This window comes from Brassica rapa, chromosome A04 (assembly GCF_000309985.2).
Source record: "Brassica rapa cultivar Chiifu-401-42 chromosome A04, CAAS_Brap_v3.01, whole genome shotgun sequence".
NCBI classification, from domain to species: Eukaryota; Viridiplantae; Streptophyta; class Magnoliopsida; order Brassicales; family Brassicaceae; genus Brassica; species Brassica rapa.
Window position 1 is genome coordinate 18,097,200 of NC_024798.2, and position 26,064 is coordinate 18,123,263.

General features: G+C 35.8%; 5 protein-coding genes and 2 pseudogenes across 6 annotated transcripts; 3 read left to right on the forward strand and 4 right to left on the reverse strand.

The window, feature by feature from the left end:
- The first annotated feature begins 1,631 nt into the window (after nucleotides 1–1,631).
- LOC103865454 (probable inactive shikimate kinase like 2, chloroplastic) lies at nucleotides 1,632–3,578 on the forward strand. The gene is made up of 7 exons (XM_009143239.3): nucleotides 1,632–1,905; nucleotides 2,149–2,339; nucleotides 2,416–2,610; nucleotides 2,690–2,751; nucleotides 2,826–3,011; nucleotides 3,099–3,275; nucleotides 3,356–3,578. Exons 1-7 carry the CDS (start codon nucleotides 1,660–1,662, stop codon nucleotides 3,463–3,465), a joined length of 1,167 nt encoding a protein of 388 aa, XP_009141487.1. The 5' UTR covers nucleotides 1,632–1,659; the 3' UTR covers nucleotides 3,466–3,578.
- A 25-nt stretch (nucleotides 3,579–3,603) lies between these two features.
- Nucleotides 3,604–7,004, reverse strand: LOC103865455 (probable inactive poly [ADP-ribose] polymerase SRO1). Of its 2 annotated transcripts, XM_009143241.3 has the most exons (6): nucleotides 6,887–7,004; nucleotides 6,388–6,508; nucleotides 4,828–5,929; nucleotides 4,498–4,745; nucleotides 4,015–4,223; nucleotides 3,604–3,927 (listed from the first exon to the last, which is right to left on the reverse strand). In XM_009143241.3, exons 3-6 carry the CDS (start codon nucleotides 5,817–5,819, stop codon nucleotides 3,784–3,786), a joined length of 1,593 nt encoding a protein of 530 aa, XP_009141489.2. In that variant the 5' UTR covers nucleotides 5,820–5,929; nucleotides 6,388–6,508; nucleotides 6,887–7,004; the 3' UTR covers nucleotides 3,604–3,783. The 2 variants fall into 2 exon arrangements, with proteins under 2 accessions (XP_009141489.2, XP_009141490.2); XM_009143242.3 differs by lacking the exon at nucleotides 3,604–3,927 and having other exon boundaries at nucleotides 4,213–4,425.
- On the reverse strand, nucleotides 6,482–9,570 carry LOC103865456 (annotated as a pseudogene).
- Nucleotides 9,571–9,832: 262 nt separating this feature from the next.
- On the forward strand, nucleotides 9,833–11,833 carry LOC103865457. The gene has a single exon (XM_009143249.3). It carries the CDS (start codon nucleotides 10,280–10,282, stop codon nucleotides 11,711–11,713), a length of 1,434 nt encoding a protein of 477 aa, XP_009141497.1. The 5' UTR covers nucleotides 9,833–10,279; the 3' UTR covers nucleotides 11,714–11,833.
- Nucleotides 11,834–12,181: 348 nt separating this feature from the next.
- Nucleotides 12,182–14,167, reverse strand: LOC103865458 (annotated as a pseudogene).
- A 1,383-nt stretch (nucleotides 14,168–15,550) lies between these two features.
- Nucleotides 15,551–19,735, forward strand: LOC103865460. The gene is made up of 4 exons (XM_009143250.3): nucleotides 15,551–15,697; nucleotides 15,779–18,598; nucleotides 19,053–19,211; nucleotides 19,338–19,735. The coding sequence occupies exons 2-4, from the start codon at nucleotides 18,533–18,535 to the stop codon at nucleotides 19,593–19,595; spliced, it is 483 nt and encodes a 160-aa protein (XP_009141498.1). The 5' UTR covers nucleotides 15,551–15,697; nucleotides 15,779–18,532; the 3' UTR covers nucleotides 19,596–19,735.
- LOC103865461 (protein Brevis radix-like 1) lies at nucleotides 19,346–24,921 on the reverse strand. Its single transcript, XM_009143251.3, has 7 exons — nucleotides 24,037–24,921; nucleotides 23,308–23,400; nucleotides 21,775–21,928; nucleotides 20,594–20,988; nucleotides 20,394–20,523; nucleotides 19,965–20,251; nucleotides 19,346–19,842 (listed from the first exon to the last, which is right to left on the reverse strand). Exons 3-7 carry the CDS (start codon nucleotides 21,889–21,891, stop codon nucleotides 19,764–19,766), a joined length of 1,008 nt encoding a protein of 335 aa, XP_009141499.1. The 5' UTR covers nucleotides 21,892–21,928; nucleotides 23,308–23,400; nucleotides 24,037–24,921; the 3' UTR covers nucleotides 19,346–19,763.
- Between the last annotated feature and the right edge of the window lie 1,143 nt (nucleotides 24,922–26,064).

The following is a 26,064-nucleotide window of genomic DNA, read 5'->3' on the forward strand; positions in this document are numbered from 1 at the left end:
ATCGAGTGATCCGACCCCAAAATGGTAGAACAACAAGCATTTTTAAGGTTACAAAAGTCCAGCCCAGCCTAGTCCAGCCCAGACCACTTATTAGACTAGTGTTGATATATAATTAGTTGAAAGTGTTCTCTTCGTTGGGAAAAAATTTGATGATGCTAATGATAGTTTGAATCCAATAATGAGTTGTGTATCTTGAGATTTCCACTCTCAACTGATAGGATTCGTTTCCTAACTTGTTTTTTCCTGCATAAAGATTTTTTAGGGATATAAAAGTCCAGTCTAGTCCAGCCCAGACCACTTATTAAACTAGTGTTGATATATAACTAGTTGAAAGTGTTCTCTTCGTTGAGAAAAAAATTGATGATGCTAATGATAGTTTGAATCCAATAATGAGTTGTGTATCTTGAGATTTCCACTCTCAACTGATAGGATTCGTTTCCTAGCTTGTTTTTTCCTGCATAAAGATTTTTTTAGGGATATAAAAGTCCAGCCTAGCCCAGTCCATACCACTTATTAAATTAGTGTAGGTATATAATAATTGAAAGTGTTCTTTTTGCTGGGAAAAGATTTGATGTTGCTAATGATAGTGTGAATCTAATAATGAGTTGTGTATCTTGAGATTTCCACTCTCAATTGATAGGATTCGTTTCCTAATTTGCTTTTTTCTGCATAAAGATTTTTTAGGGTTACAAAAATCCAGTCCAGTCCAGCTCAGACCACTTATTAGACTAGCGTCGGTATATAACTAGTTGAAAGTGTTCTCTTTGCTAGGAAAATATTTGATGATACTAATGATAGTTTGAATCCAATAATGAATTGTGTATTTTGAGATTTTCACTCTCAACTGATAGGATTCCTTTCCTAACTTGCTCTCTCTTGCATTTTTTTTACACAGGAGGACTCATCAAATCTTTTATATGGCACTTAGAGTCCACAAGAACATACAACTGAGAGTCATGGATGTTGGTCGAAACCTAGGAAACTTGATTGGCCGATTGCTTGACCGGATGAAGCAATCAGCTCAGGTTCTACTACCAAAAAATGCAAAGCCAAGCATAGGCAAGACCAAGAAACTTAGTTCAACATATCATTAGTTTAAAAAAGATAAACAAACACTTATAATCCTACAGTTAACTAATATATACTTAAAATTTAGATTTGAAAGGTAGAGGTTTTGGAAGGTGGGATTTAAGATCTTAATAAATATATAAATAAATAATTAAAAAATTTAAATAAAATTTTAAAATAGTTTCAAAAAGAAATCTAAAATTTCAAAATAAAAATTTGAAATTAAAAATTCGGAATATTATTTATAAAAAAAAATCAATTTGAAAACATATAATTTAAATACTTTTTTTTTATTATTTATTTAAATAATTATATATATATATATATCTATAAATCACTTTTTGTATCTTTAATAAGAAAAATATTTATGAAAATATCAATTTAGTAAACGTAAACATGAATAAATAGTGATGGTAAAAGCGAAATTTCCATTTTATTCTTTCTTTGTAAAATATAAATAATGGGAAAGAACCTCAAATGTAAGTTCCTGGGCCTACAATTGGACACAAACGTTTGGGCCAAGGCCCATAATAACGATCGGTCTTCCTCTCTCTCTCTTATCCGCGTAGTAGTTTTGAAATCACACCATCAATGGCTGCTTTATCTTCTTCAGCTACAATCTTCTACTCTCCTTCCCTAACCCCTTTCACCGCCGGTCAACGGTCCCTCTCTTCTCCCACTCGGATTCGTTCCTCGCCTCGTATTCTCAGAGGATTTCATAGCCTTCGAAACCGTGAATTCCACCGATTCTCTCAAAATGTTACCGCCGGCGGCAGGTTCAATAGCTTCTCGTGTAACTGCTTATCCGCCGTATCCACCACCACTCTCGATTACGAGGTGATCTTCGTCGATTGAATTCTGATATGATTACTGTTGATGATGGTTGTTTAGTAATAGTGCTTATGTTCACTATTAGATATAGTACTTCTGGTTTATTATGGTTAACTAAATAACCACTCTGGTTTAGCTTCCCTTTACTTAACCGATATAACAAACTTTGGTTAATCAATCAATTCATTTCACTTTATTCAGTATTCACCATGATACTGAATCAATTATGTTTTTGGGAGTATAATGCAGTTCACAGATGGTGGCAAAGAGGTGGAGTTGAGACTGAGGTTGAAGACAGGGGAGACGCTTTCTCCAAAGGATATATCTGTGGACGCAGATGGAACATCTTTAGCTGTTAAAGAGAAGCGTAACGGCTTGCTCGTTACGCTTCTCGAGACTAACCAGCTATTTGAAAAAATCATGCCCTCCGAAACCATATGGTAAGTAAGATTTTGTATTTTGAGGTGTTTTTCTTTTTTTAAGAGCTGAAGTTTTGATTTTTTTGGATCAGAGCAGGTACATAGATGAAGATCAGTTGGTTGTGAACATGAAGAAGGTGGATGGGGAGTTGAAGTGGCCTGATGTTGTTGAGTCTTGGGAGTCTTTGACTGCTGGGATGATGCAGCTTCTTAAAGGGGCGTCGATCTATGTGGTTGGAGATTCTACTGAGATTAACCAGAAAGTGTGTAGGGAGCTAGCGGTTGGTCTTGGGTATGAAATATGAATCAAGAGCTTGAATAGTGTTGTGACAACTGTTTATAGAGTCTTATACGGTTGATGTGAGGTGCAGGTATAGTCCTCTAGACTCAATGGAGTTGCTGGAGAGCTTTTCCAAGCAAACAATTGATTCTTGTGAGTCTCTGCTTTTAGAACATGATCATCTTGCCGGAAAATCTTTAACTCACTTCTTTGTGTTTTTATTTTAGGGATTCTTGCTGAAGGGGAGGATTCTGTAGCTGAAGCAGAGAGTTCTGTTTTAGAAAGCTTGAGCAGCCATGTCCGTACTGTTGTCTCAACTTTGGGAGGTAAGCATGGAGCTGCGGGGAGAGCTGATAAGTGGAGACATCTTTACTCTGGATTTACTGTATGGGTATCACAAACTGAAGCTACAGGTCAATTCTCTCTGCATGTGACCCTTAACAACAATAGAAAACAGAATGATCATTTGCTTACACATCAAAGATTGTTTCTGAATGTAGATGAAGAATCAGCAAAAGAAGAAGCGAGGCGAAACAAGCAAGAGAGGGAGATTGGGTATTCAAACGCAGACGTGGTGGTGAAGCTCCAAGGTTGGGATCCGACGCATGCCAAGAGCGTGGCTCAGGCCTCGTTGAGTGCACTCAAGCAACTGATCATCTCAGACAAGGGACTTCCAGGTAAAGAAAGAAACCCAACTGTAACTTTTTGTGATTATATGATAAACAAAAATGTTTACTGGATGGTTTTGCTTTTGAAGGTAAGAAGAGTCTGTACATAAGGCTAGGTTGCCGTGGAGATTGGCCCAATATAAAACCTCCGGGATGGGATCCGTCGTCTGACACCGGAGCTCATCCAAGCTTCTCATAAAGTATTCTTAAAACAATGCTCTTTTGTTCTCTCTTCTATAAAACCCAGCAACAAGCGTTGTAAAGAGATCATTTGCGTAGAAGAAGTATATTTGATGATTTAAGTTTTGACCATTTGAGTAAAAAGCCAGGTCTAATGAACAACAAAGAACATAAGCTGTTGATCAATAAAGAAAAATGTCAAATTGAGGAAATATCAGAACAATGGAGATTCTTTTGACAGAGAAAACTAAACGGAAACAAGTTCCTTTTGTCTTAAAATCTTATTATAAAGTCAGACAAGCACAAAGAAGTCGACACATTTTTTCTATCCCAATCTTTAACAGCCACCTGTGATCGGTTCCATTTTCACAGCAGTGTGTGGCAAGCGTTGTAGAGCTGTAATGGTGGTTTTCAGAAGATGATCATCTCCAACAATCATCCGCAGCTTCCTCGAGAATCCCTCTCGAGATATCTTCTTCTCCTGCCAAGAGCACACAGATTCGGTTAAAAAAACAATTACATATGGGTAAAAACAAAAGCAAGGACTCGAAATAGTTTTGCTACATACCCTAAGTTGTTGGTAATAAGCAGTGATCAAGTCCATGTCTTTCTGAGCAATTTTGCTTGAGATTGCCTTGAAGAGCAGAGGGTAAGGCATCAAATTCGAGCTGGGCCTCCTAGTTCTGGAACCGGCACTGTTGGAGAGAGAACCTTTGGCTCCTTCCAAGGTGAGCCCTGAACTCTCATGCTTACTCTGACCAGCAGAAAGTAAATTCCCTGCAAAGACAGTATATGTAATCTAGTTTTGACTACTGCATAAAACAAAAAAATGTAATGGGCGAAATACTCATATGCATTTTAGCCATAACCATCTCACTGGACCGTGGACCCCGGGGACGATGAAATATCCTACTACCACCCCCAGAGGTCACAAAATGACACGGTTCAGAATAGCTGATCTTGCTGCAAGATCTATATGCTGTCTCCCATTCAATGCGTCATCAGTAGATTTTTTTTTTTAATGGAAGTGATTATGTGAAGGAGAAATCACCTTCAGCATTGGGGATAGACAACAGCTTGAAGCTAACTACAAATTCTGGATAAACATGAGTGTTCATATTCATGTTCCAGACAACATAATGCTTCGGACTCGAGATATTATCAACTCCATTATCATACCCTTCTCCACCAGTAACGAACTGCCCTCTATCGCCACCAAGAGGCTCCATGTTCCCCATTATCACACGGCACAAAACCATGTGACGCACACCATTTTCATCAACATCACAATGTGTAGCACTGTTATAACAACATCTTTCACATTTGCTTAAAGAGAAAAATAAAACAAATGAACTAACTAAACCATGGAGGAAGTCTAAACCTGAAGTAAGGGCAGTTTGCAGCAGCTAAGTGAACACCAACACCATACTTTGACTTCTTGATTAGATCTCCACAGACTCCAAGTCCATGCATCATCACTGCAGATAACAGTTCCTTCTTCGCAGGAAGCCAAGCGTATCTAATGTTTGCATCTCCTCGGCTTAGCTTAGTGATGTCAGCTTGTTTCTTGAAAAGAGATTGACGATCTTTGGCGACGCCACCTGAAAACCTATACGCATCAAGAAGCTCTACTTGTCCTAGAGCGGCCATACCCAAAACAAACTTTTCTCTGACAGCGTCTACATCGAGGTCTTCCTCCTCAGCAGGCTTGACACCAGAGAACATACTAGCTTCTGTCTCGTCGTCCCACCTCTGGACATCATCATCATCAAGCTCAAGGCTGCAGCTATCCGTACTGTTCAACTTCAGCTTCGGTGATTTCCCACCGTTGATATCAATCTCAAGGTGCAGCTTGATCTCACATTGACCATGTTGTTCAAGATCTTCTCCTCCCACACTGTCAGGAAAAAAGCATTTTCCAGCAATGTCAATCCACGCGAGGTGTGTTTTCACACCAGTTTCCAAGTCCAGCCGATGCATGTGTAAGAAATCAAGAACGAAATGTTGACCGGAACAGTTCACCTCAATAGCAGCTCTCTTTGCTTCAAGATCGTTCCTGACGGAGCAAATAACATTCTCAGGCAAATCAGTCCATTCGCCGTTCTCATAGAGCATTACACGCTTTGGCACTCCTGTCTTCTTGAAGTAAGAGTAGTATCTGACCAGAGACTTCCCAGAGTGATTATCAGAAACATTAACTTCGTTTCTACTTTTATCAAGTTTTCCGGTTGAACCGTTAGGTGAGAGTACGCATTGCAGCTTTGCAGTCGACTTTCCAGAATCATATGAAGTATAGTACGCAGAATGCTTTCTTTTTTTTCCAAGTTTATCATTAAAACTACTATCCGATACCTTGACGATGTTGGATTCCATTTCTATCTGCTAACAAAGCTGAACTTAAATACTTGAACAGGAACTGAGCGAACAAATCTAAATCTCTAGCGGTTCTGAAGACGGCAACACAACAACATCATGGAAAAAAGCTGCAAGAAGAAAAGGTATGCGTCAGATATCAAAAAAACAACAGTGACCGTATATAAGGTTCACAAGGAATATAATCTCAAAGTAGAGTAAAGAAGCATAAAAAAAAAAAAAAACTATCATCATGATGCAATAACCCAAGTCGCAAAAGGCACTGCCACACACACACACCATCAGAAAGTTAACTATACGAAATGAGTTTTCCAGCAAAGCATCATGCTCAGTAGAAACAACAGTATTGATACAAAATGTAAGTACTACATGAGGAGAACAGATTCAGTATGCAATAACAATTAGAAAAATGGATGATTCTTGCTTCTACCAGCAAAATCCCCTTACACACTCTCAGGCCAATATATCCAAGGAAAGAAGTCACAATAAGACGATGCAAAAGAGCAGATACAAAAACTAATCCAGAGTATATAGACCAGTAAACTCATCAGAGAAGGTTGAGACTAACCAGGCTGACTTGTCTTCATCTTTGGTGCCTTGACTCTTAGAAAAGTAGAAGTAATCAGAGAACAAACGTCACTATTCTTCTCCAGTTTTTTTTCTTTTTTTTCTTTCCACAAAACGTGTATCTGCACGACAAGACAAACCCAAAAATTCCAACCTTCAATAGCGTAAACAGACCAACATATAAACAGGACTAGTAACATTTGGTACTTGTTACAGAAGACTAAAAAAAAAAGCAGATCCTAACTGTTAACACACAGTTTTCCAAAGTACACAATTTTCTTTTTTTACTTTTAAGACATGCAGAAAAACAGCTTTAACATGTTTTGATCCTAACACAATCAGAATATGAAACGAAACAATTCTTTCTAGCAGCTACTACTCAAAACCAAATTTCCTCAATCTATAAAACAGAAACTTAGAGGAAAATCAATTCACAGGATTATAGATAAAATATAGGAATAAAGATCAAAAAAATTGGATTAGAAAAAAAAAAACTTAACCTTTATGAATTCTTCGATGAGAGGGGGCAAGGTAAGGTGTTCTCGGAAAGTAAAAGCTGCAGAAGAAATACGCTAAACCAATGAAAACCCTAAACCGGCGACGACGAAGAAGAAAGTGTCTGGAAAGAGACGAGCTTTATATATATATATATATAGGTCTCCGGCGAAGAAGCTTATAATTAAGTCGGCGAGTGCCTTGGAATTTGCGTGGACAAAAGGCTTAGACTATAATTTGATCCTTTTATTACGAATATTAATTTTTCTTTTTTTTTTCAACTTTGCCGGTTTGACCTACGCGGTTCAAGTATAAACCGACTTTTGTTGTTGACCAATAATAGGTGAAACGACATCGTTTCAAAATTCGGACTTGTAAGGGTTAGGCTCAACTCAAGCAGTCGCATGTTTACATTTGATACAGACAAAAGCTTCATTGCCACAAACTACTTTACTACTTACACATTACACATTACAAACTACTCTCTCTCTCCCTCTCTCTCTCTCTCTCTCTCTACAGCCGAGGGTTGTTGCTGCTGCTACTTTTACATTGTGTTAGGAATTGGTTTTGATGTTCTCTTTTTTTCACTTCGAGTCTTTGGAGGAATCAGCCTTTGTCTCTGCGACGCCTGTTTGATTGGTGTCTGGTGGTTCTTGCTCGTCCTTGTCCATGGCAACGCCTTCAAGTGTAGGGAATGATAAAAGTTGGTCCTGCAAGAACCAAACCAATACTATAAACAAACTTAGTTACTGTTTGGTTGATTGCCTCTAACTTAGTTTCTTTTTATACCTTGAGAGAGGTATTCTCAGAGGTGAGCTCTTCGCACTGGCTTCTCAGCTTGTTGATCTCTTCTCTGAGACTTGCGTTTTCTTCATTTAACACCTCGGCGCGTTGCGCCAGTTCATCACATTCGGCCTGAAACACACACAGAACCATGTCCATGATTTGCTCACATGGAGGTGATTTAAGTTTTGAAAAGCGATGTTTAGGAGTGAGTACCTGTTTACGTAATCTAGATCTTCGAGCAGATGATTACAAGACAAGCACTTTTAGATTTGAGAGTTTATGAGAAGGGTTAGGGAAGAGAAGCGTAAGCACACACCTGTAACCAAGGCTGTGAACGGCCACCATCTCGTGACACTGGAGCAACGACTCCATGAACTGGTGTAGATGCTGAAGTAGGAGCACCCCAATATTTAAGTTTGTTGGTGGGGCGGGAACACCAGCAGCTGTCATTGGCATGACTGGCACTGTCTGGCAACCAACACTTCCATCTCGGGGGCCATTAGCAGAACCACCAGATCCAGAGTTGTACAATGGATTGAAAAGCAAATCAGAATCACAAATCATAATAATCATAGCACTTATCAACCGCAACAAACCATGATATTTTTACTAAAATATGAGTATAATGAAAAAGGCTGATTACATTTTGAGAGTTTGCATCACTTCCTTCACTTGAACCATCAGAAGCACTCTTCCCACTGTAACCAGAACAAAAATAAAAAACCGACTTGAACCGTGAGTTTTAGAGTCTTCCATAACCCTTTAGATTGGATCAATTTTCAAGCAAGTTACATGCCACCTTTTAGAGTAAGCTCCATTAGCTGATGCTCCAGAGTTTTTCCCTGTGATTATGTTCAGACTTCCCAAGCTTCCTCCTCTTGATCTTTTGATAGGCAATTTTTCCTTCATTTCAGATTGTTTAGCCTCAACCTCAGTGCCACCTGTCGTGTTCCCCTGCATAAAAAGAACCTCTCAGTTATGACCCCACAATTAAAAAAATGGTAGCAAATAAAGAAAACTAAAAAATGATGAGATGCAATCTACTCACAGAAGCTTCGGTCATTCCATTAGGAGAAGGCATAGCATAGGGGCTATATGGATAAGAACCCTGACACAGAGAAAGTAATTTGTTAAAAGAAATGATTAACAACCACATCATTTCAATAGAAATCAAATATTTGTTAGCGGAGGGATTGAAGGATGGCCGTACATGCCACCTGGGGGGATACATTGTAACGTACGGATGAGTTGGAGTTCCATAAGGAGGCATCACATGCTGCAACAATCAATCAAAGCTACAATGATAAAGAGCTTGACTCAGAGCAAGAACAGTTTCCTGAAGCATGCAAAATATCAAATCAAACGCTAGAACTCATGTAAAACAAAGTTACAATTAGCCATTTTCAACTTCCAAGAAATCTAAACATCAGGATGAAAGGCGAGGTAAGTAGAAACAGAGAGTTTACTCGATTTCTCCATCTCATTGCTAGCCATATAATCACACAAAACAGTTTCTAACACAACCAGCGAGAGCTTACCTACAAAGATGAACGTCTAGAAATTCAACATTCCAGCTAATTGGATGAGAAATACAGTTCCTAAACCAACAGCTAAAAAAAAGAAGTCTTCTTTCTCAATCAACTTAGCGTGTAGGTAAAAAATTCGGAGACAACACAAAGAAAATTCAGAACAGAAACACAGAATCTAACCAAAAGACACAAACTGGAGATGCGACATGAAATACCTTAATGACAGGTAATGTCCGAAAAATCTGAGCACAAATTGGGGATAAGGTACGGATTTATAAGCTTTACATTTGGAGAATCAATGTCTTAGACCAAGAAAATTGAATGATTTCTAACGGAGAAGAAGAAGAAGAAGAAGAAAAAGAGTTCACAAGGAATAAAAATTGCTTCTTTATCAGGTGTTTTTATATAAGAGCCCCTTCTTCTAAGTTTTGTTTATATTTTTACCCGTGTAATTATATATCTCTCTCAGCAAACCTACCCATATTCTCCAAATTCATAACATTAGTTTTCCTACCCATATTGTCCAAAATTATACATGTAATATGATATCAACAATAATTAAATGCTTAGAAAAATGCATTAATAGAATTATTATCAATGACTAATTGATGGAAAATAGGAAAACTAATGTTATTATTCATCACAAATTCTCATTAACCTTTTTGAATATTTATAATCTAGTTAGGCCCTAAATCTAGTATATATTGTCATTGCACATAAACTATAGCTTATTTTATGCCAAAATAGCTAGGAATTATATCTTATATAAGTAAGTGAATGACCACTTGTACTAAACTAAAGTTCCAACTATTAGAGAAGATAAGAACTTTGACTTAAAAAAACTTTCACTCAAGTTTGATATGTAATGGATGTTGTTGGTATGTGAAGTCTCCAAGAACTATTAGACACGAGAGAGCAATCTAAAATTAAAATGGGACGGAAATATAAACAATGAAATATTTAGGGTCAGAAACATAAATAAAGAAAAACTTAAGGGTGAGAAATGAAACGAAATTAAGAAACACAAGCTCTGTTTTAGCCCTCTTTCAAAGTAGAACTCTTTCCGTCTCCGTCTCCACCGCAATGGCTTCTCCGGAACAAGACCCAGACACCGTAAACGAAGCAAACCACCACAAAACCCTAGCGGAATCCTCATTCACTTCCGGCGACTTGACGTCAGCCCTAAACCACGCGCGTAAAGCCCTGACCTTGTCTCCCAACACCGAAGGTCTATCCTCCATGGTTACCGCCTTCGAAACCATCACCTCCGCCTCCGGAGATGCCCCGGAGTGGTACAAGATTCTAAAGGTAGAGCCTTTCTCCCACTTCGACACCGTAAAGCAGCAGTATAGTAAGCTAGCTCTGGCGTTGCATCCTGATAAGAATCCTTACGTGGGGTGCGAGGAAGGGTTTAGGCTTGTGAATGAGGCCTTTAAGGTTTTGGAAGATAGGGTTAGGAGGAATGAGTATGATGCGAAGCTGAGGATTAGGATTCAGGGCGAGATTGGTGCTTGTGATGGTGGTTGTGATGAAACGGCGTCGTTTTCGACCGTTTGTACTTCCAAGATCATAACTTATAGTAGGAAGAGGAAGAAGCGTGTTGATGAGGTTAGTGAAAGTCTGAGAAGAGTGAGAGAGGTGGAAGCAGAAGATGAAGGGATGATGACTTTAGCAGAAATGCAATCAGTGCTAAAGAGAAATAAACAGAAAAATATCAATAGAGAAGAAAAGATGGGAAGGGAAACGCAGGAGATCTCTTCTGGTGATGAAACGTTGGTGGAGATGAGTACTAACAAGGAGAATGGTAAGCGAGAAGCTGTAAAGAAGAAGAAGAAGAAGAAAACAAACCACAAGGAGTTAGGTGAGATAGTGGAAGATGAGGATTTTGATTTTGATAAAGAGAGGATGCCGAGGAGCTTCAAGAAAGGGCAGGTTTGGGCGATATACGATGACAACGTACCTCGGTGTTACTGTTTGGTAAGTGAAGTCGTCTCTGTGAGCCCTTTCAAGGTGTGGATAAGCTGGTTGGATTACGAGAGCGAGAAACTCATCTCTTGGATGAAGAACAGCTCTTGTGGGAGGTTCCGTGTTTCAGAGAAAGCTTTGATCGAGCATGTGAAACTCTTCTCTCACGTTGTCAACTGCGAGAGGGTTGCACGAGAAGTGTACCAAGTATATCCCAGGAAAGGCTCGGTTTGGGCTGTCTACTCAGAGACAGATACAGGTCAGAAGAGAAGAAAGACTAAGCACTATGAGATCGTCGTGTGTTTGACTATGTATAGCGATGCGTATGGCTTGAGTGTGGCGTATTTGGAGAAGGTTGGTGACAGCTTGTTCAAGAGACGGGATTACGGGTGTAATGCGGTCAGGTGGGTTGAGAAAGAAGATGTTGCGGGCTTGCTCTCTCATCAGATTCCGGCTAAGAAGCTGCAGGAAGATCAATGTGGAGCTGGTGTGAGAGAGTCTTGGGTTCTTGATCTTGCTTCTGTTCCTCCTGATTTGGTTTCTGCCACTTAGTAAGAACATAGTTGTTTTTTTTTTCTTTTGGATCTTTTCATCGTGATAAAAGAGAACAAAGCAACTCATGTCAAACATTTTTATCACCAAGATTATATTATTTAGCTGTATATTCATATATTCCAAAATTTAAATATTTTACAGCGAAGTTGACATTTTGTGTTAAACCTTGTTTTATTACAGAACACAATCTAAGCAGATGTCCTAATAATAACACTGCACTTTTCTCAAGAGTAAGTTTTAAGTTATGCTTGAAAGAACGTAGAAGAGGATGAATGGCTTTTCTTTTTACGGTTTGGTGTTTAGATTCATTTTGGTTTCTCTTAAAAATTGTGAAAGATTGTGAGATCAATGACGTAAGGTACAAGTAAAATAAAGCAGTTCATAACTAAATAATATGGATCAATTATCATCAATCATGTTCTTGAACTTGGATGAAACTATTGGAGAGGTTTTCAAGATTTGAGACACCCATATAATATTTATTATTATTTCATATCAATAGTACATATCAATAGTACTTTGGAAACAGACGCCCATATAATATTTATTAGTATTTCATATCAATAGTACATATCAATAGTACTTTGGAAACAAATTTAATGCATAGAAGGATCAAGAACTTGACCAAGGAACAGAACCAGGCCGCTTCTGTACTCTTTGACAAGGAAGAGAAACGGATGGTCAGCCACAAAGTCGTACTTTTTTGGCGGACGTAAAATACCGCCACAAAAAGATACAGCGGTAGCAGCTGCAGCTTTCGTTCCCACTTCATCGACCTCAATGCAAGCCTTGTGGACAATCTTCTCCAGCGGCGTCTCCAAGCCTAAACCCTTGAGAGCCTTTCAGACATCAAAATCAAAACCGAATTTAAACGTTGGAATCTTGACTTCTCCAATACTTACACACTGGCCAGGAATATAGCCATTCAAGAAACCACGACAAGAAGATAGGCTCTCCAGCATTGCATGCAACCCATCTTTGTCATCAGGCAGACAGATTTGCATCGAGAAACGATTGTCTTCTAAATAATTGCTTCCTCCTTTGTATGGTAAATGAAGGACTTTGAAACCTTGGTAGGCTTCAATACGGTGTTTGTAAGAGGCTTTTGCGGACATGAAAGGCACGCGTAGTTTGGTTCCATCAAGACGGTGAAAGTCTGAGACTTTAGTTAGCGATGGATTAAATTCTTCATCCCATCTTCCATGGAAGAAGAGAGCATTAGCAAATATGAGATCAGTCTTTGGAGAAGCAAAGCTTAGGAGATCAGTGATGAGTCCTCTTGTCTGATTCTCGACCCATGCATTTACTTCTTCAACCACTTCATCAGCCTTTCAAAACCAAAAACAAAAACATAGAAAAGCTAGCTATCAATATATGTGGTGTCAAAGGTGGACTAAAAATTGAACCTGTCATTTGTTTTGATTCAATCCCAAAAAACCGGATATCAGAAAGAAAAAAAAAACAAATAGTAATATGCAATATTTATTTAAAAAAAACAAATCAAACCACAATTATTAATATTTTCTAAGACATATATTCACTTGATCCATTGTGCGAAAAATGGCTGTTAAACTGAATTTTTTTTTTGATAACTGCGGGATCAGACGATCGAGGTCAACCAACTAATTCTGCAAGGCCCGCAGCATCCACATATTCTTACCATTTAAAGCAGACGGGTGGCCAGCTGAATTCGAACCCGGGTCCGTATTGGGGCCAAGGCTCCCTCAAGACCACTGGGCCGTCCTGGCTGGTTGGTTAAACTGATTTTTAGAAGACTAGTTTGGTTTCAGACACTAGAGTTAGGTTGTGTGAAAAATTATACCTTTGTGCGAAAATCAACTTGGTTGAAATTAGCCTTGTACGTATTCTCTATGAGACTTGTGAAACAAGGCTCGACAGGGAGAGACTTGTCCATCCAGACGCCGTTAGCCACCGAGATCGTTGGACCTCCGGTTGCGGTGCTGTCGGCTAGGACGTCAGTTATGACCTTGGAAGAGACGGCATTAAGCTCAGTAATAGAAGAAGCTTGCAGTAAAGAGAGAATATGATTTGCAGTGGATCCGCCTGACTTGGCGGCGAAGAAGCTGAGGATGACATTGATTGACGCAGGCGAAAACACGAGGTTGGAGGTTTTAGCGTCGGTGGTGGCGATAACATGCTTAGCAAAATTCAGAACGATCTCGTTTTGCTTCCCTACTGATGTTTGCAGGTCCATATTTTTATGGTGTGATGAGACGGTAACTACGAAAGCCAAAGAGGTGAGGTTAGGATGAAGGTAGGTAAAAGATTTATCTTCCACAATCTTATTTATATAAAGCTTGTAATATAAATTTCCAAATTCAAAATAGTTTACTTAAAAACTTAAAATGAAAATTGTTTTTTAAAATAAAAAAAATCTTAATAGCATTAAATAGGGTTAATAATAAGTTAATAGGGTTAATAAAAAGTTAATAGCATTAACAAAATAATCAAAAATTTAATTTAAATAAATCTTAACTTAAGAAAATTTAATTCTAAACTGGAAATATAAATTTTAAACCAAAAATAGTGTATCTTTTCTAAACAGAATCAACAGAAATTAGAAATGCTAAAATTAACTTAAGAAAATTAAATTCTAAACTGGAAATATAAATTTAATTTTGGTAGATTTCGAACCTCAGGTGCTTAGCATCTTTCCAAACACAAAGTACCACTAGACTACGCTTGTGTGGTTGAGATTTAAAACTTAAATATAAATTTATACACATGAAAGAAAAATAAAAATGACATTAAATAGGGTTAATAAAAAGTTAATAGCATTAACAAAATTTTCAAAATTTAATTTAAATAAATCTTAGCTTGAGAAAATTTAATTCTAAACTCGAAATATAAATTTTAAACCAAAAATAGTGTATTTTTTTAAACAGAATCAACAGAAATTAGGAATGCTAAAATTAACTTAAGAAAATTAAATTCTAAACTGGAAATATTTAAAGCAAAAATAGTTTATTTTATTAATTTGAAAGATTTATACTATCTTAGTGAATAAAATTGTTTTTTTAAGGAAAAAATCTTAAATAAATATTATTTTCGTTTTTCTTCATTAAATAGGGTTAATAATAAGTTAATAGCATTAAAAAAATAATCAAAATTTAATTTAAATAAATCCTAACTTGAGAAAATTTAATTCTCAACTGGAAATATACATTTAAAGCCAAAAATGGTGTATCTTTTTAAAACAGAATCAACAAAATTAGGAATGCTAAACTTAACTTGAGAAAATTAAATTCTAAACTGGAAATATAAATTTAAACCAAAAATATTCTATTTTATTAATTTGAAAGACTATACTATCTTAGTGAATAAAATAGTGAAAGATTTATACTATCGTAGTGAATAAGATTTTCTTAATTATCCTAATGAATAAAATAATGTAAAGATTTATACTCTCCAAAAGATTATTAATTTGAAAGATTTATACTATCTTAGTGAATAAGATTTTCTTAATTATCCTAATGAATAAAATAATGAAAAGATTTGGTTTTAAAGCAAACAAATTTACATTTAAAAAAAAATTAAAATTAAAATTGCATCCATAATTTATAATTTAAATTTCATATAATTTTATTTAAAATTTTCTACATTATTGTTTTAATTAAATTTCTAAAATTTAAGTTTTGATTTAAAAAAAATCCAGTCAATATTCTATATAGATTGTTTAATTCAAATATTTAAAACTTAGATAAAAAATAATTTATGAAAAAATGTCATTTTATTTTTGTTTCATGTGTATAAGTTTATATTTAAATTTTAAATTTCAACCACACAAGCGTAGTCTAGTGGTACTGTGGGCTTGGAAAGATGCTAAGCATCTGAGGTTCGAAATCTACTAAACTCAAATTTAACCCGTTTGTGTGGTCAGACGACATGGATATCTGATTTCCATTGCTAAAAAGATGTTAATATATTCATATTTTACATCATATTTTGCATTTGTATAAGGTAAGAAACTGTAAAAAATAGTTACGTTCAAAATTTCAAACCTATTTATTATGGTGTGCCCCATGTTGCAATGCTTGCTAGATTGCATCATTGCTCTCTCACCAAATTTCGGCCAAAAAGCTGCCGGAAGATCAATCTGAAGCCGGTGTGAGAGAGTCTTGGGTGACCGATCTTGTTTATGATCCTCGTGATTTGGTTTCTGCCACTTAGTAAAACATACATGCTTCTTCTTTTCTTTTGGATCTCTTCATCAACAAGCACCTCATGTCAAACATTTGTATCACCAAGATTATTTAGTCTTTTCTTTTTGATTAATTGGGGTATCACATGCTTATAAAAGGTTCAAACTAATTTTGAAAAAAGTGCAGTTCATGAAGACTTTTTCTTCAAGTTATAAATGGGACGAAAGTATATTCTTTTTCTTGTAGTTTTTCTTAGTTGTGTATATGCAAAAATTTAAATAATTCCAGCAAATGTTGACATTGATTGGCAAACGTAGATGTTCTATTACAAAATACACGTCTAATCACCACGCGCATGTGAAACAGGTTCAAGAACAGACATAGTCGAAAGCAGATGTCCTCATGATATTGCATCTTCTCGAGAGTAACTTTTATTTTATGTTGTGTAAAAGAACTTCGAAGAGGATGAATGACTTTTCTTTTTACGGTTTGGTGTTTAGACACATTTTGGCTTCTCTTAAAAAACCTGAATGATTCTGAGATCAATGACGTGAGGAACAAGTGAGATAAAGGAGTTCAGATCATGTTATTGGACTTGCATGAAACTCTTAAGAGGGGGTTTTCAAGATTTGAGATATCCATATAATATTTATTATTTATTTCATATTTGATTGTTTTTGAAAACTTGGTATAAAAGATTAAAATGGTCACTGGAATCCACAAAAGAGTAATAATAATAGTACTTTCGCGACAAACTTAATGCATACAAGGATCAAGAACTTGACCAAGGAACATAACCAGGCCGCTTCTATATTCTTTGACAAGGAAGAGAAAGGGATGGTCAGCCACGAAGTCGTACTTCTTTCGCGGTTGGAAACAACCGCCAAAACAAGATATACTGGTAGCAGCTGCAGCTTTCGTTCCCGCTTCATCGACCTCAATGTAAGCCTTGTGGACAATCTTCTCCAACGGCGTCTTCAAACCCAAACCCTGGAGAGCCTTCGAGACATCAAAATCGAGATCTTTAAAAGAAGTCTCGACAGAGAGAGACTTGTCGATCCAGACTCCATTAGCTGCCGAGATCGTTGGACCGCCACTCGCGGTGCTGTCGGCGAGGATGTCTGTTACTATCTTGGAAGACACGGTATTGAGCTCTTGGGTCGAAGAAGCTTGTAGCAAAGAGAGAATATGATCTGCGGTGGAACCGCCTGACTTGGCGGCGAGGAAGCTGAGGACGACATTGATTGACGCCGGCGAAAACACGAGGTTGGAGGTTTTCGCGGCGGGGGTGGTGGCGATCACGTGATTAGCCACTCTAAGAGCAAGCTCATTTTGCTTCCCTACTGATTTTCGGAGGTCTATATTTTAAGGCGCGGTGAGACGGTGAATATGAAAGCCAAAGATGTGAGATTAGGTAAAAAGATTTATCCCCACAATCTTATTTATAGAGCTTCTAATATGAAAAATTCCAAATTCCAAATATTTTACTTAAAACTAAAAAAAAGGAAAAGTATTTTTTGAAAAAGGGAAAATCTTAAATAAAAGGTCACTTCCTTTCAATTTCAATTTAAATCCTATATTTTAAAATTTTAACATATACTAAAAACTAGACTTTAGACTTGAAATCCAAATCCTAAACCTTAAATTCAGAAAATTGAATTCTAAACTGGAAATAAAAATCCCAAAGTAGTGTATTTTATTTAGTCTATTGTTAATCAAGATTTTGTTATTAATTATCCTAATGAATAAAATAATGAAGTTAATTGGATTTGACCACGTGACAGGTAAAAGATTCCTTATAATTTTTCTGAATTAATTATTGTAAACGCAATCAAGAAAAAGAATACGACAGAACAGTGTCAGACGTAAGTTTAAAACTCTCTCTAAATTATGATTTAAGATACGTTAAGTAACCCCAACTACTCGTTTGATGTGTAGCTTTCGCGATGTGAATCTAATGAATACTTTATTCTATAAATTTTAATATAGCTGAACCAGAAAACATGGCAATTTTTATAAAGCCAATAATGGGATTATTTCATTTTTATGAGATCATCAATAATATGAATTTTCAAGACAAAGAAAAGTTGGAGGAACACTACAAAGAAGGCATAACCAAGAATCTGTTGAAGCCAAGCAAAGCTTAAAGAGCTAAGGGCATCCCCATTGAGAGTTCAATGGGGGAGTTCACACGGTTTTCGAAAAAAAAAAAATATTAAAATAAGTAAAAGTTGTGAACCTGTCTCTTGCAAGTTCACTGCAGTGAACCCGGGTCAACACTGTAGCGTGGATCCCACGGCACGTGACGGCTCGCGATTGGTCCGATTAATTTTTTTTTAAAAAAAAAAAAAAATAAAATAAAATTCAAACAGAAAAAAATAATAATAAAAAAATGCTTTGTGAACCCCTCCCATGGGGTTCACTGATGTACATGGCCTAAGAGAGCATTTATCATCAGCACGGTTCAATATTCTTGAGACTTAAAGAAGTTAGCTTTGTGGCTGCTTTTGTTTATTCTGCTTGGTGCTTTGGAGAATCTTATACTCTTGGCACAAGTTTCTTTACTATACTGTTTCCTTTTCAATATTTCAGAGAAAAAAACAAGTCCAAAGCTTCAAGATCAAGAAGGAATCATCTTTACAAATTCAGTACCATGGTTGGTATTTTCTCCAGATTTTCTGCTGGTAGAAGCGGCCATAGAAGAACACAAAGTGCCATCGTAAGCTCTCTCCTCTATTTGCTTGTCTTATTCCAGTACAGGTTCATGTGGCTCTTGAAGATTAAGTTATATGGGTACATGAGGTGGTTGTTCTGTTAATTTGTACTTGAGCTTTATGTTCAGAGTGATTGCTTCTCCAGTAGATTTGTTTTTCTTTTGGTTAAGCTACCTTTAAGATTTTTCTGCCATTTTTCCTCTGATCTTCTTGAGAATCAACTTAGGCTTGGAATTGATGATTACATGCTTACATTTGTTTGTTTTTTATTTTTTCAAGGTGATATTTTTGAGCTCCATTTTACTAGTTCAAGCCAAAACATTATCTCTGTTCATAATCTGGTTCCATAACACATTTCCATTTAATTGATTTATAAGCTATACTTGAATCTGCGATTATTTATTTCTTCGGATACGTGTTTGCTTCTTTCAAATACAGATGACATTAATCTTGTTTCAGGATATGAGGGAAGCATTGCCATCAAGTACTACTGAACTTGTTGGTTCAACTCATGGGATCGAAGTAGCAACAGAGTTTAAACCGGTGGAACACCCTATCGAGCCCATGGACATTGATCAACCGATCCAATGTCCACTCCCCGAGCCATCCATTCTCAATGTATGATCTTCACTCACAGGTTTCTTGAAGTTCCAAGAAAATAAAATAGTTATGGTTTACTAATGCAAACATAAGGAGTGTTATAGAGAGCTTTACGCTCTTTTTGTGATCGTTTTTGTTGCACAGGATGGGAGAATATGGAAAGAGAGAGTGTCGGCGTCCATGAGGAGACGAGGCGACTTGGACATTGCTCAAGATGGAACGGATGTAGTAGAATCTGTTGGAACCAGCTCATGTGGTCCCACAGAACCTGATGGCTTTATGACAAAACCATCGGTAACTAGCCAATGCAATCCCAAGCGTCGATTCTTGCCTTCGCTCAGTGCACCGGAACGTCACATGCTTAATCTACTAGAAGAATGCAAAGCATCCGGTACTATCTAAGAACCAATGCTGGTCTGGTCTACGCTCTTTTTTATTCTGTGTAAGAACAAAAACCAAATCATATTGAATGTTAACACTGTATCTTGCGTCACAAGCTACACAAGTTTCCTTCATTTCCAAGTTACCTTACCTGTGTTAAAAAGTGGTCTCTCTTTTTCCTTCACTTAGTTAGAGATATTGTGTTTGTATCCTGTCTCTGTTCTGCTCCCACCATGTCTTAGCATGCACTTCCCCAAACCGTTCCCGACTGCAAACAACCGGTTTAGTTTGGTTAACGTTTAGGGTTAAAAAGGAACCGGTTCTCTAGTCTAGTGATTGGATAGCGTTAACTTGCTGATCAAGTTATCATCTAAAAGAGTTTAGGTTTACCTGAATCTGACACGGCGTAACTCTCTGGTTCCGTCTGGTAACTGTCTGATGGTAATATAAACCCCAGGCTCGTCCTCTTCAACCCACTCTGCTTGCATTTCACTAGAGTTACTGAGGGAAGGCGGTTCATCCCTAGATGAGGTGGTGGTTCTTGCTGCGTCCATTGGTGGTCCATAAAAGTGATGTGGGATGCTGCTACCACCTGGAGGCCTGTAGTTGTTTCTTGGAGTCCAGTCTCTGCTTTCTCTTGCTGATTCGATTCTTGTGTAAGTTGAATCTCTCTGCGACTGAAGAAGAAACAAGTTGAGATTTTACTCATAAACCTTCTAATTCGTGGGCCTCAAGAAACACCCACCCACACAAGCACATTCTTGTCTGAAGAACAAGTAATGTGATCATTACAAATCTTTATGAGATTGATGATTTTACCTGGTCTTCGGATCCACCAGGGGTTTGAAGGGCTTGCCGGTTAAATCTCTGAACATTGTAAAGCTCAACTATTCTGTCATAGTTCTCACCCCACCACCTCTGAGCTTGCCACTTGTCAAACACCTCCCGGCTTCAACAAAGACACAAGTAAACTGTTAGCATCATTCAAAATCATTTTACGTCATGAAGTATTAATATACCTGAAACGTATCCGTTTAAGATCATTTCCTCCACTAGGAAGTGAGACGAATGTAATGTGAACACCAGGCTCTACTTGAGCCACCCACTCTTTTGGCTCGTCATCCTCTGGTACCACATCACACGACTGAGCAGAGACTGATTCGCGTTCACCGGCATACATTGATGTGAATCTTGAATCTGCCCGTTCAACTTGATGGTGAGAGGAGCTTGGGACGTCCCAAGCAGGAGTGGAACTAGTGCTTCCACCACCCATATAAGGGTATGGAACACTATCAGATGCAGTGTCCAGATCCGGATACTTTCTCTGCTCTTTCCCCAAGCTGCTGCTTGAGGAGCCGGAGGGTGGCTTGGATTTTTTAGAAGCACCAGAAATTTTTGACGCCATATCTTTGATCTGCATAGCATTCGTACCCAAGAAGTCAATTAAAGTAAAATCTTAAACATATTGTTGGACAGAGCATCAATAAAGCTAGAAGATCTAATAATAATTTTTAGTTCATCTTGTCTTCTCCATGAATAGAACATCGTCATCACAATATCTGTTTTTTTTTTGGGTAATTTTAATGTATACTATATAGTTTCCCCACCATAATATTTTTCTCATGTCTAGGTAAGAAGCCACTTGAGCTAATAGATCAATCTTCAAGAACAAGCAAAGATCATGTTCAACTAGGCGTGACTCCGTTAACCCTTTCCTATCAATCTTAGTAAAATAGCACCCACACAAAGCATCAGCCGTAATACTATTATTCAGTGTGAAATATGATTCTGAGATTTTGCTAGATTTGTTTTGATTATTGTACTAACTGTTGCTCCATTTTATGTCTTGTCACATACAAGGGAAAGAAAAAAACACTGACACACCTATTAAAGATAGATTTCTAAGAGTATCTAGGGAGGTCATGTAGCATCAACATAAAATCTTGTCTAAAGATCCGAATATTGTCTGTAACATGCAAAGCCTTAACAACAGTAACCGCTAACTATCTTGTGAACTCTATACTCTATACTTTTGTACTTGATAGCCTAATATGAACTCTTTAACAGTAAAAAAGATTTTTTTTAAACCCCTTTTTTAACCACAAGTGTTAAACAGTTTAAGGCCCAAAGCATTATAACTTAATCACCAAAATAAAATGAAAAAGAGCACAAGGATAGATCTTTAGATAGGCAGAGAGACCTGTGTAGTTAGGCTTTTAACAGCTTCTTTAGTGTTGGGAGTAGTGCTCCCACGGGCTACATCTTCATCTTCTTCATCTCTGTCTACCATTTTTGTACAGTTTATGCAAGTAAACATCTTTGCACACTTCTTTATGCCCTCTGCCTTTTAAGCCCTATATACCATATAAACAGTGTGTTACAAAACATCACAACTAAACACCACTGCATCATAAATAAAGATGGATATACATACTTATAAAACAAAGTTAAGAAATGCTAGAAAGTAGTTACCAACAATCCGCTATCAATAAGAGTAGGGCTTAATTAATTCATTAGATAAGCAACTCAGCTAATGGAAAGTTGGTGAAAATTCAATAATAAAAAGGGCCATAGATGTAGTTAACATTTGAATCAAATGGTCTGAATCATGAATACATCATATGGATAAATTATTTAAAGAATTATGTTCTGATCACAACTACTCGACAGAATGATTTTTAATGTAGTTTAAACTTTAATTTCCCCCCCCCCCCCCCCCCCATTAAGATTAAGAAATAGTATTCTTTAAAATATTTTCAAGAAATTAAGGAACTCAAAAGGATACAAGTTTTATATATACTGTATATTATTCTAAATTAACAAAAAAAGAAGATATGAAGGTTCATTATTAGGGGCAATAATCTTGATAAAGACAAGAGTGTTCGAAGATTAATTAATTTGGAGATCGGAGGAAAAGACCCCCAAAGAAGAAGAAAAAACTATAGGATTGTCGAAGCACCAGGGTAGATCAAATTTTTGTCTTTAGAATTATAATAAAATAGTTTAAAGATGAACTTGATAGAGACAAGCGATGGTCTAAAAAAATATAAATATTTAGTTTCTGCTTTTTAGTAGAAAGTGGTCTAATAAAGGGGGGTAAAGTCATCCTTCCTCACACACAAATCAAAAGTTTCAAAGAATATTTGTTTTTGCGCAGAAGTTTCTGACATTTAAATATATATGTCTCTATACATATTTAGGGAACACATAAGGAAAATATAAGATAGAGCTATAAGTAAGAAAAAAACAAATTAATATGTTTTCTCCTGATCCTCTCGTGGTCATTTAAAACTGAAGAAAGAGACACTAGAGTTTCTTACAACCAGAAGTAAAGAAAGTTAAACTATTTGCAACATCATCACAGTGGAATCGTTACCAGTCACGTGTTTGGAGACAAACCAAAGAGCTAAAACACCAAGAAAATAAAAAGAGTTAGCTTCAATTCACGAAAAAATCTTGATGCATGTCCAGAAAAAAGGAACCGAGTCAAAAGAAAAAAAGAATGAAGTAAGAATCGAAGAAGAAAGGAGTCTCAAGAATTAACTCTTCGTCTTTAGTTGTTTTCAATCAAAATCTCAAATGAAATGTTAAATATTTCTCAGATCTTTTTACAAAAAAAAAAATATTTCTCAGATCAGGTATAATCATTCAGTGAAATATTAAAAATTGAAATATGAGGTTATGATACAGTTTGAACAAAAAAAGGTTATGATATATTGCTCTTGAGTGTTACCTTTTATATCGATCTCTGCAGGTTAAGCGTGTCTCTCCTCTCTGAAACTTGTGGATTTACTTTTACTTTATATATTGCTGTTGAGTTATTTTCCTTTAAATAGGCCATCAAAGACTACAGAGATTTAGCAGCATTACAGGCAATGCGGGAGCAAAAGGACGACGTAACTGATGATAAATGTCTTTTTTATAATCGACAAAATTTTCCTATTTTTCTGTCCAATAATAGGAAAAGTAAAGTATGAACAGTTGTCACTACCAAAAAAACTTCGGAATCGACAAAACTTTACAAACTCTTTCAGGAAAAAATGGTTTTCCGATTCGTTAGGAGTGTTCTGGTCAGTATAATGGAGGAAAAGTTGTTTTCATGGTTAATTTAATCGCCATCAATGTAAAGAAAACGACGGTTCAAAAATCTATCAATATCAATGGGCTTAAGAGATAACGAAGGAGAATGCAACTGTTAAAAAGTTCCAACAAAATAAATTATTTGAATGATTCATAACCCAAAAAAAATATTGAAAGAAGTGACAAAGCTAAGAAAAACAATTCAATGGAAAATTTATCAATATCAATGTGGTTTAAGAGATAACGAAGGAGAATGCAACTGTTAAAAAGCGCCATGAAAGAAACTATTTGAATGATTTTCAGAACACACACAAAAAAAAAGTTTGAAAGAAGTGAGAAAGCTAAGAAAAAACAATTAAATGAAAATCCTTTTGAATCATACCTTTTAATACGAGAACAACCCAAAATATTCAAAACTGGAACGAAGCTCCTGGTTATGTTTGGGAGAGACTGAGGAGAAGACACATGGAGGACCGTGGGTTATTTATAAGTGGAAGAATAATATAGATATCTGACGGCGTTTAGAACGTTATGTTTCCTCCGTGAGTTGACGGAGCACCTTCTGAGCGACGATGAGTTTTGGTCAGCGAGGGCCCATGGTGTTTGCCGATGACGGAGAGTGAGAGAGGATCACACGTCTTACGTGTGCATGAAGTAGTTTACGTGGCCTTCTCTAATCGCCTGATGTTGGCTCAACCGGGCTGGGTTACCGGTCAGGAATCCCAATGTATTTGACAGGCCCATGTAACGGTCGCATCACATCGGAGGCCCGTGAATAATTAGTCTTCATTATATTTCTGGAGTTTTTTTTTTGTCAACTAGGCATAGGCATCAGAGTCCCAATCGGAGTCAAATCGGATCTCGGTGTTTCGGATATAACAAAATCAGTGCCATTTGAGTTACATGAAAGTTTGGTTCAGGACCGTTTCGGGTTCTATCGGATTTGGGTCGAGGTTAGTAAATCTTCAAAGAACAAATATAACCCGATGTAATTTCAGGTTCGGATCCCAATCGGTTTTTCGGTTTTAAAGTAAAATCGATTCAAAACTAAGCAAAGAATATCAAACGTAATCATCTTATTATATAAAACTTAGTTCTTCAAAGTTGCTAATTAACTGGATCGCGACACATAGCAATTATATATTTAAGATTATGACATGTGTTAAGCTATCTCATAATTAAAAATATATATACTAAGATATTAACAAAAACAAATTTTATTAAAAATCTTATTATATATATTATTTAATAGTAATTTTCCTTTTCAAAATACTAATCAAAAGATAATGGCAAAAGATTATTTGATAATAATTTTTCTTCTAAAATTGTAACATGTCTTTAAATATATAATGATTAAAATTATATATATATATATATAATAAGATAATAAAAAAAGTTTTTGAATAACTACTTTAAAAAATTATTTAATAGTAAAAACGATTTTAAAAAATATTTAGTAGTAATTGTTTTTAAAAATTTTCCTTTTTCAAAATCCTAAAAAAATAGATTTGAAAACAATTTATTTAATATAAATTTTCTTTTCTAAACTTTTAATGAAAATATAAATATAAAAGATTATATTAAGTTTAGTTCTTCAAAATTGCTAATTAACATGATTGGTAGTTATATATTTATAAATGTGATATTTGTTAAACTATATCATAATAAATATATATATACACTAAAATAATAAAAACATTTTTTTCTTAAGAATTACTTATAAATATTATTTAATAGTCTTTTTATTATTAATTTTACAATTATTATTATTATTAATATTGTTATTATTATATTTTATTATAATTGTTTGTTTTAAAAGATACTAAAGATAGAGAATTATAAAAGATAAACATTAACTTTTAAGAAAAAAATGTTAAACAAAAACTAATTGTAATATGATTGTGATATGTGCCAATTAAAAAATTAGATTTTGTATGTGTCAATAAAAACTTCCATTATGTGAAAATAACTTCTTCTTTTCTTAAAATATTAAATAAAAGAAATTTCTAAAAGAATTTTTTTTCTCATCTTAACCAATTAAGATTTGTTTTTTTTTTTCTTTTAAATCGTTACTAGAGAGAATTGTAAATTTTATTTAACAGTAATTTTTAATTCAAAAATTTAATGATAAACATGATAGTAACAATTATTCAATTAACAAGAAAAATTGTAAAAACGAATTTTGAAAATTGCAACTTTTAAAAATAGTTAATATTAACTGGAAATAGTTATTTGATAGAATTTTGTTTTTTAAATCCTAGACAAAATATAATTGCAAAAACAGTATGTAATATTAATTTCGTTTTCTAAAATCCTACAAACTGTAAAAAAATATTTGATAGTTGTTTTCCTTTTTTTTATAAAAAAAAATACTAAACAAAAGAAATTTGTATAATATTTTTAAGTCCTA

What these genes read in the sequence shown, in the direction of transcription:
- LOC103865457 (XM_009143249.3), top strand. Translation starts at nt 10,280, where the DNA reads ATGGCTTCTCCGGAACAAGACCCAGACACCGTAAACGAAGCAAACCAC.
- LOC103865454 (XM_009143239.3), top strand. Translation starts at nt 1,660, where the DNA reads ATGGCTGCTTTATCTTCTTCAGCTACAATCTTCTACTCTCCTTCCCTA. An exon ending in CCACCACTCTCGATTACGAG is followed by an intron (nt 1,906 to 2,148) that starts GTGATCTTCGTC and finishes AGTATAATGCAG; the next exon opens with TTCACAGATGGTGGCAAAGA. An exon ending in ATCACAAACTGAAGCTACAG is followed by an intron (nt 3,012 to 3,098) that starts GTCAATTCTCTC and finishes TTCTGAATGTAG; the next exon opens with ATGAAGAATCAGCAAAAGAA.
- LOC103865455 (XM_009143241.3), bottom strand. Translation starts at nt 5,819, where the DNA reads ATGGAATCCAACATCGTCAAGGTATCGGATAGTAGTTTTAATGATAAA. An exon ending in GCAAACTGCCCTTACTTCAG is followed by an intron (nt 4,746 to 4,827) that starts GTTTAGACTTCC and finishes TTGTTATAACAG; the next exon opens with TGCTACACATTGTGATGTTG. An exon ending in CTTATTACCAACAACTTAGG is followed by an intron (nt 3,928 to 4,014) that starts GTATGTAGCAAA and finishes TGCTCTTGGCAG; the next exon opens with GAGAAGAAGATATCTCGAGA.
- LOC103865461 (XM_009143251.3), bottom strand. Translation starts at nt 21,891, where the DNA reads ATGTTTACTTGCATAAACTGTACAAAAATGGTAGACAGAGATGAAGAA. An exon ending in CTTAAACGGATACGTTTCAG is followed by an intron (nt 20,524 to 20,593) that starts GTATATTAATAC and finishes TCTTTGTTGAAG; the next exon opens with CCGGGAGGTGTTTGACAAGT. An exon ending in CTGGTGGATCCGAAGACCAG is followed by an intron (nt 20,252 to 20,393) that starts GTAAAATCATCA and finishes TTTCTTCTTCAG; the next exon opens with TCGCAGAGAGATTCAACTTA.
- LOC103865460 (XM_009143250.3), top strand. Translation starts at nt 18,533, where the DNA reads ATGGTTGGTATTTTCTCCAGATTTTCTGCTGGTAGAAGCGGCCATAGA. An exon ending in GAAGAACACAAAGTGCCATC is followed by an intron (nt 18,599 to 19,052) that starts GTAAGCTCTCTC and finishes ATCTTGTTTCAG; the next exon opens with GATATGAGGGAAGCATTGCC. An exon ending in CCGAGCCATCCATTCTCAAT is followed by an intron (nt 19,212 to 19,337) that starts GTATGATCTTCA and finishes TTTGTTGCACAG; the next exon opens with GATGGGAGAATATGGAAAGA.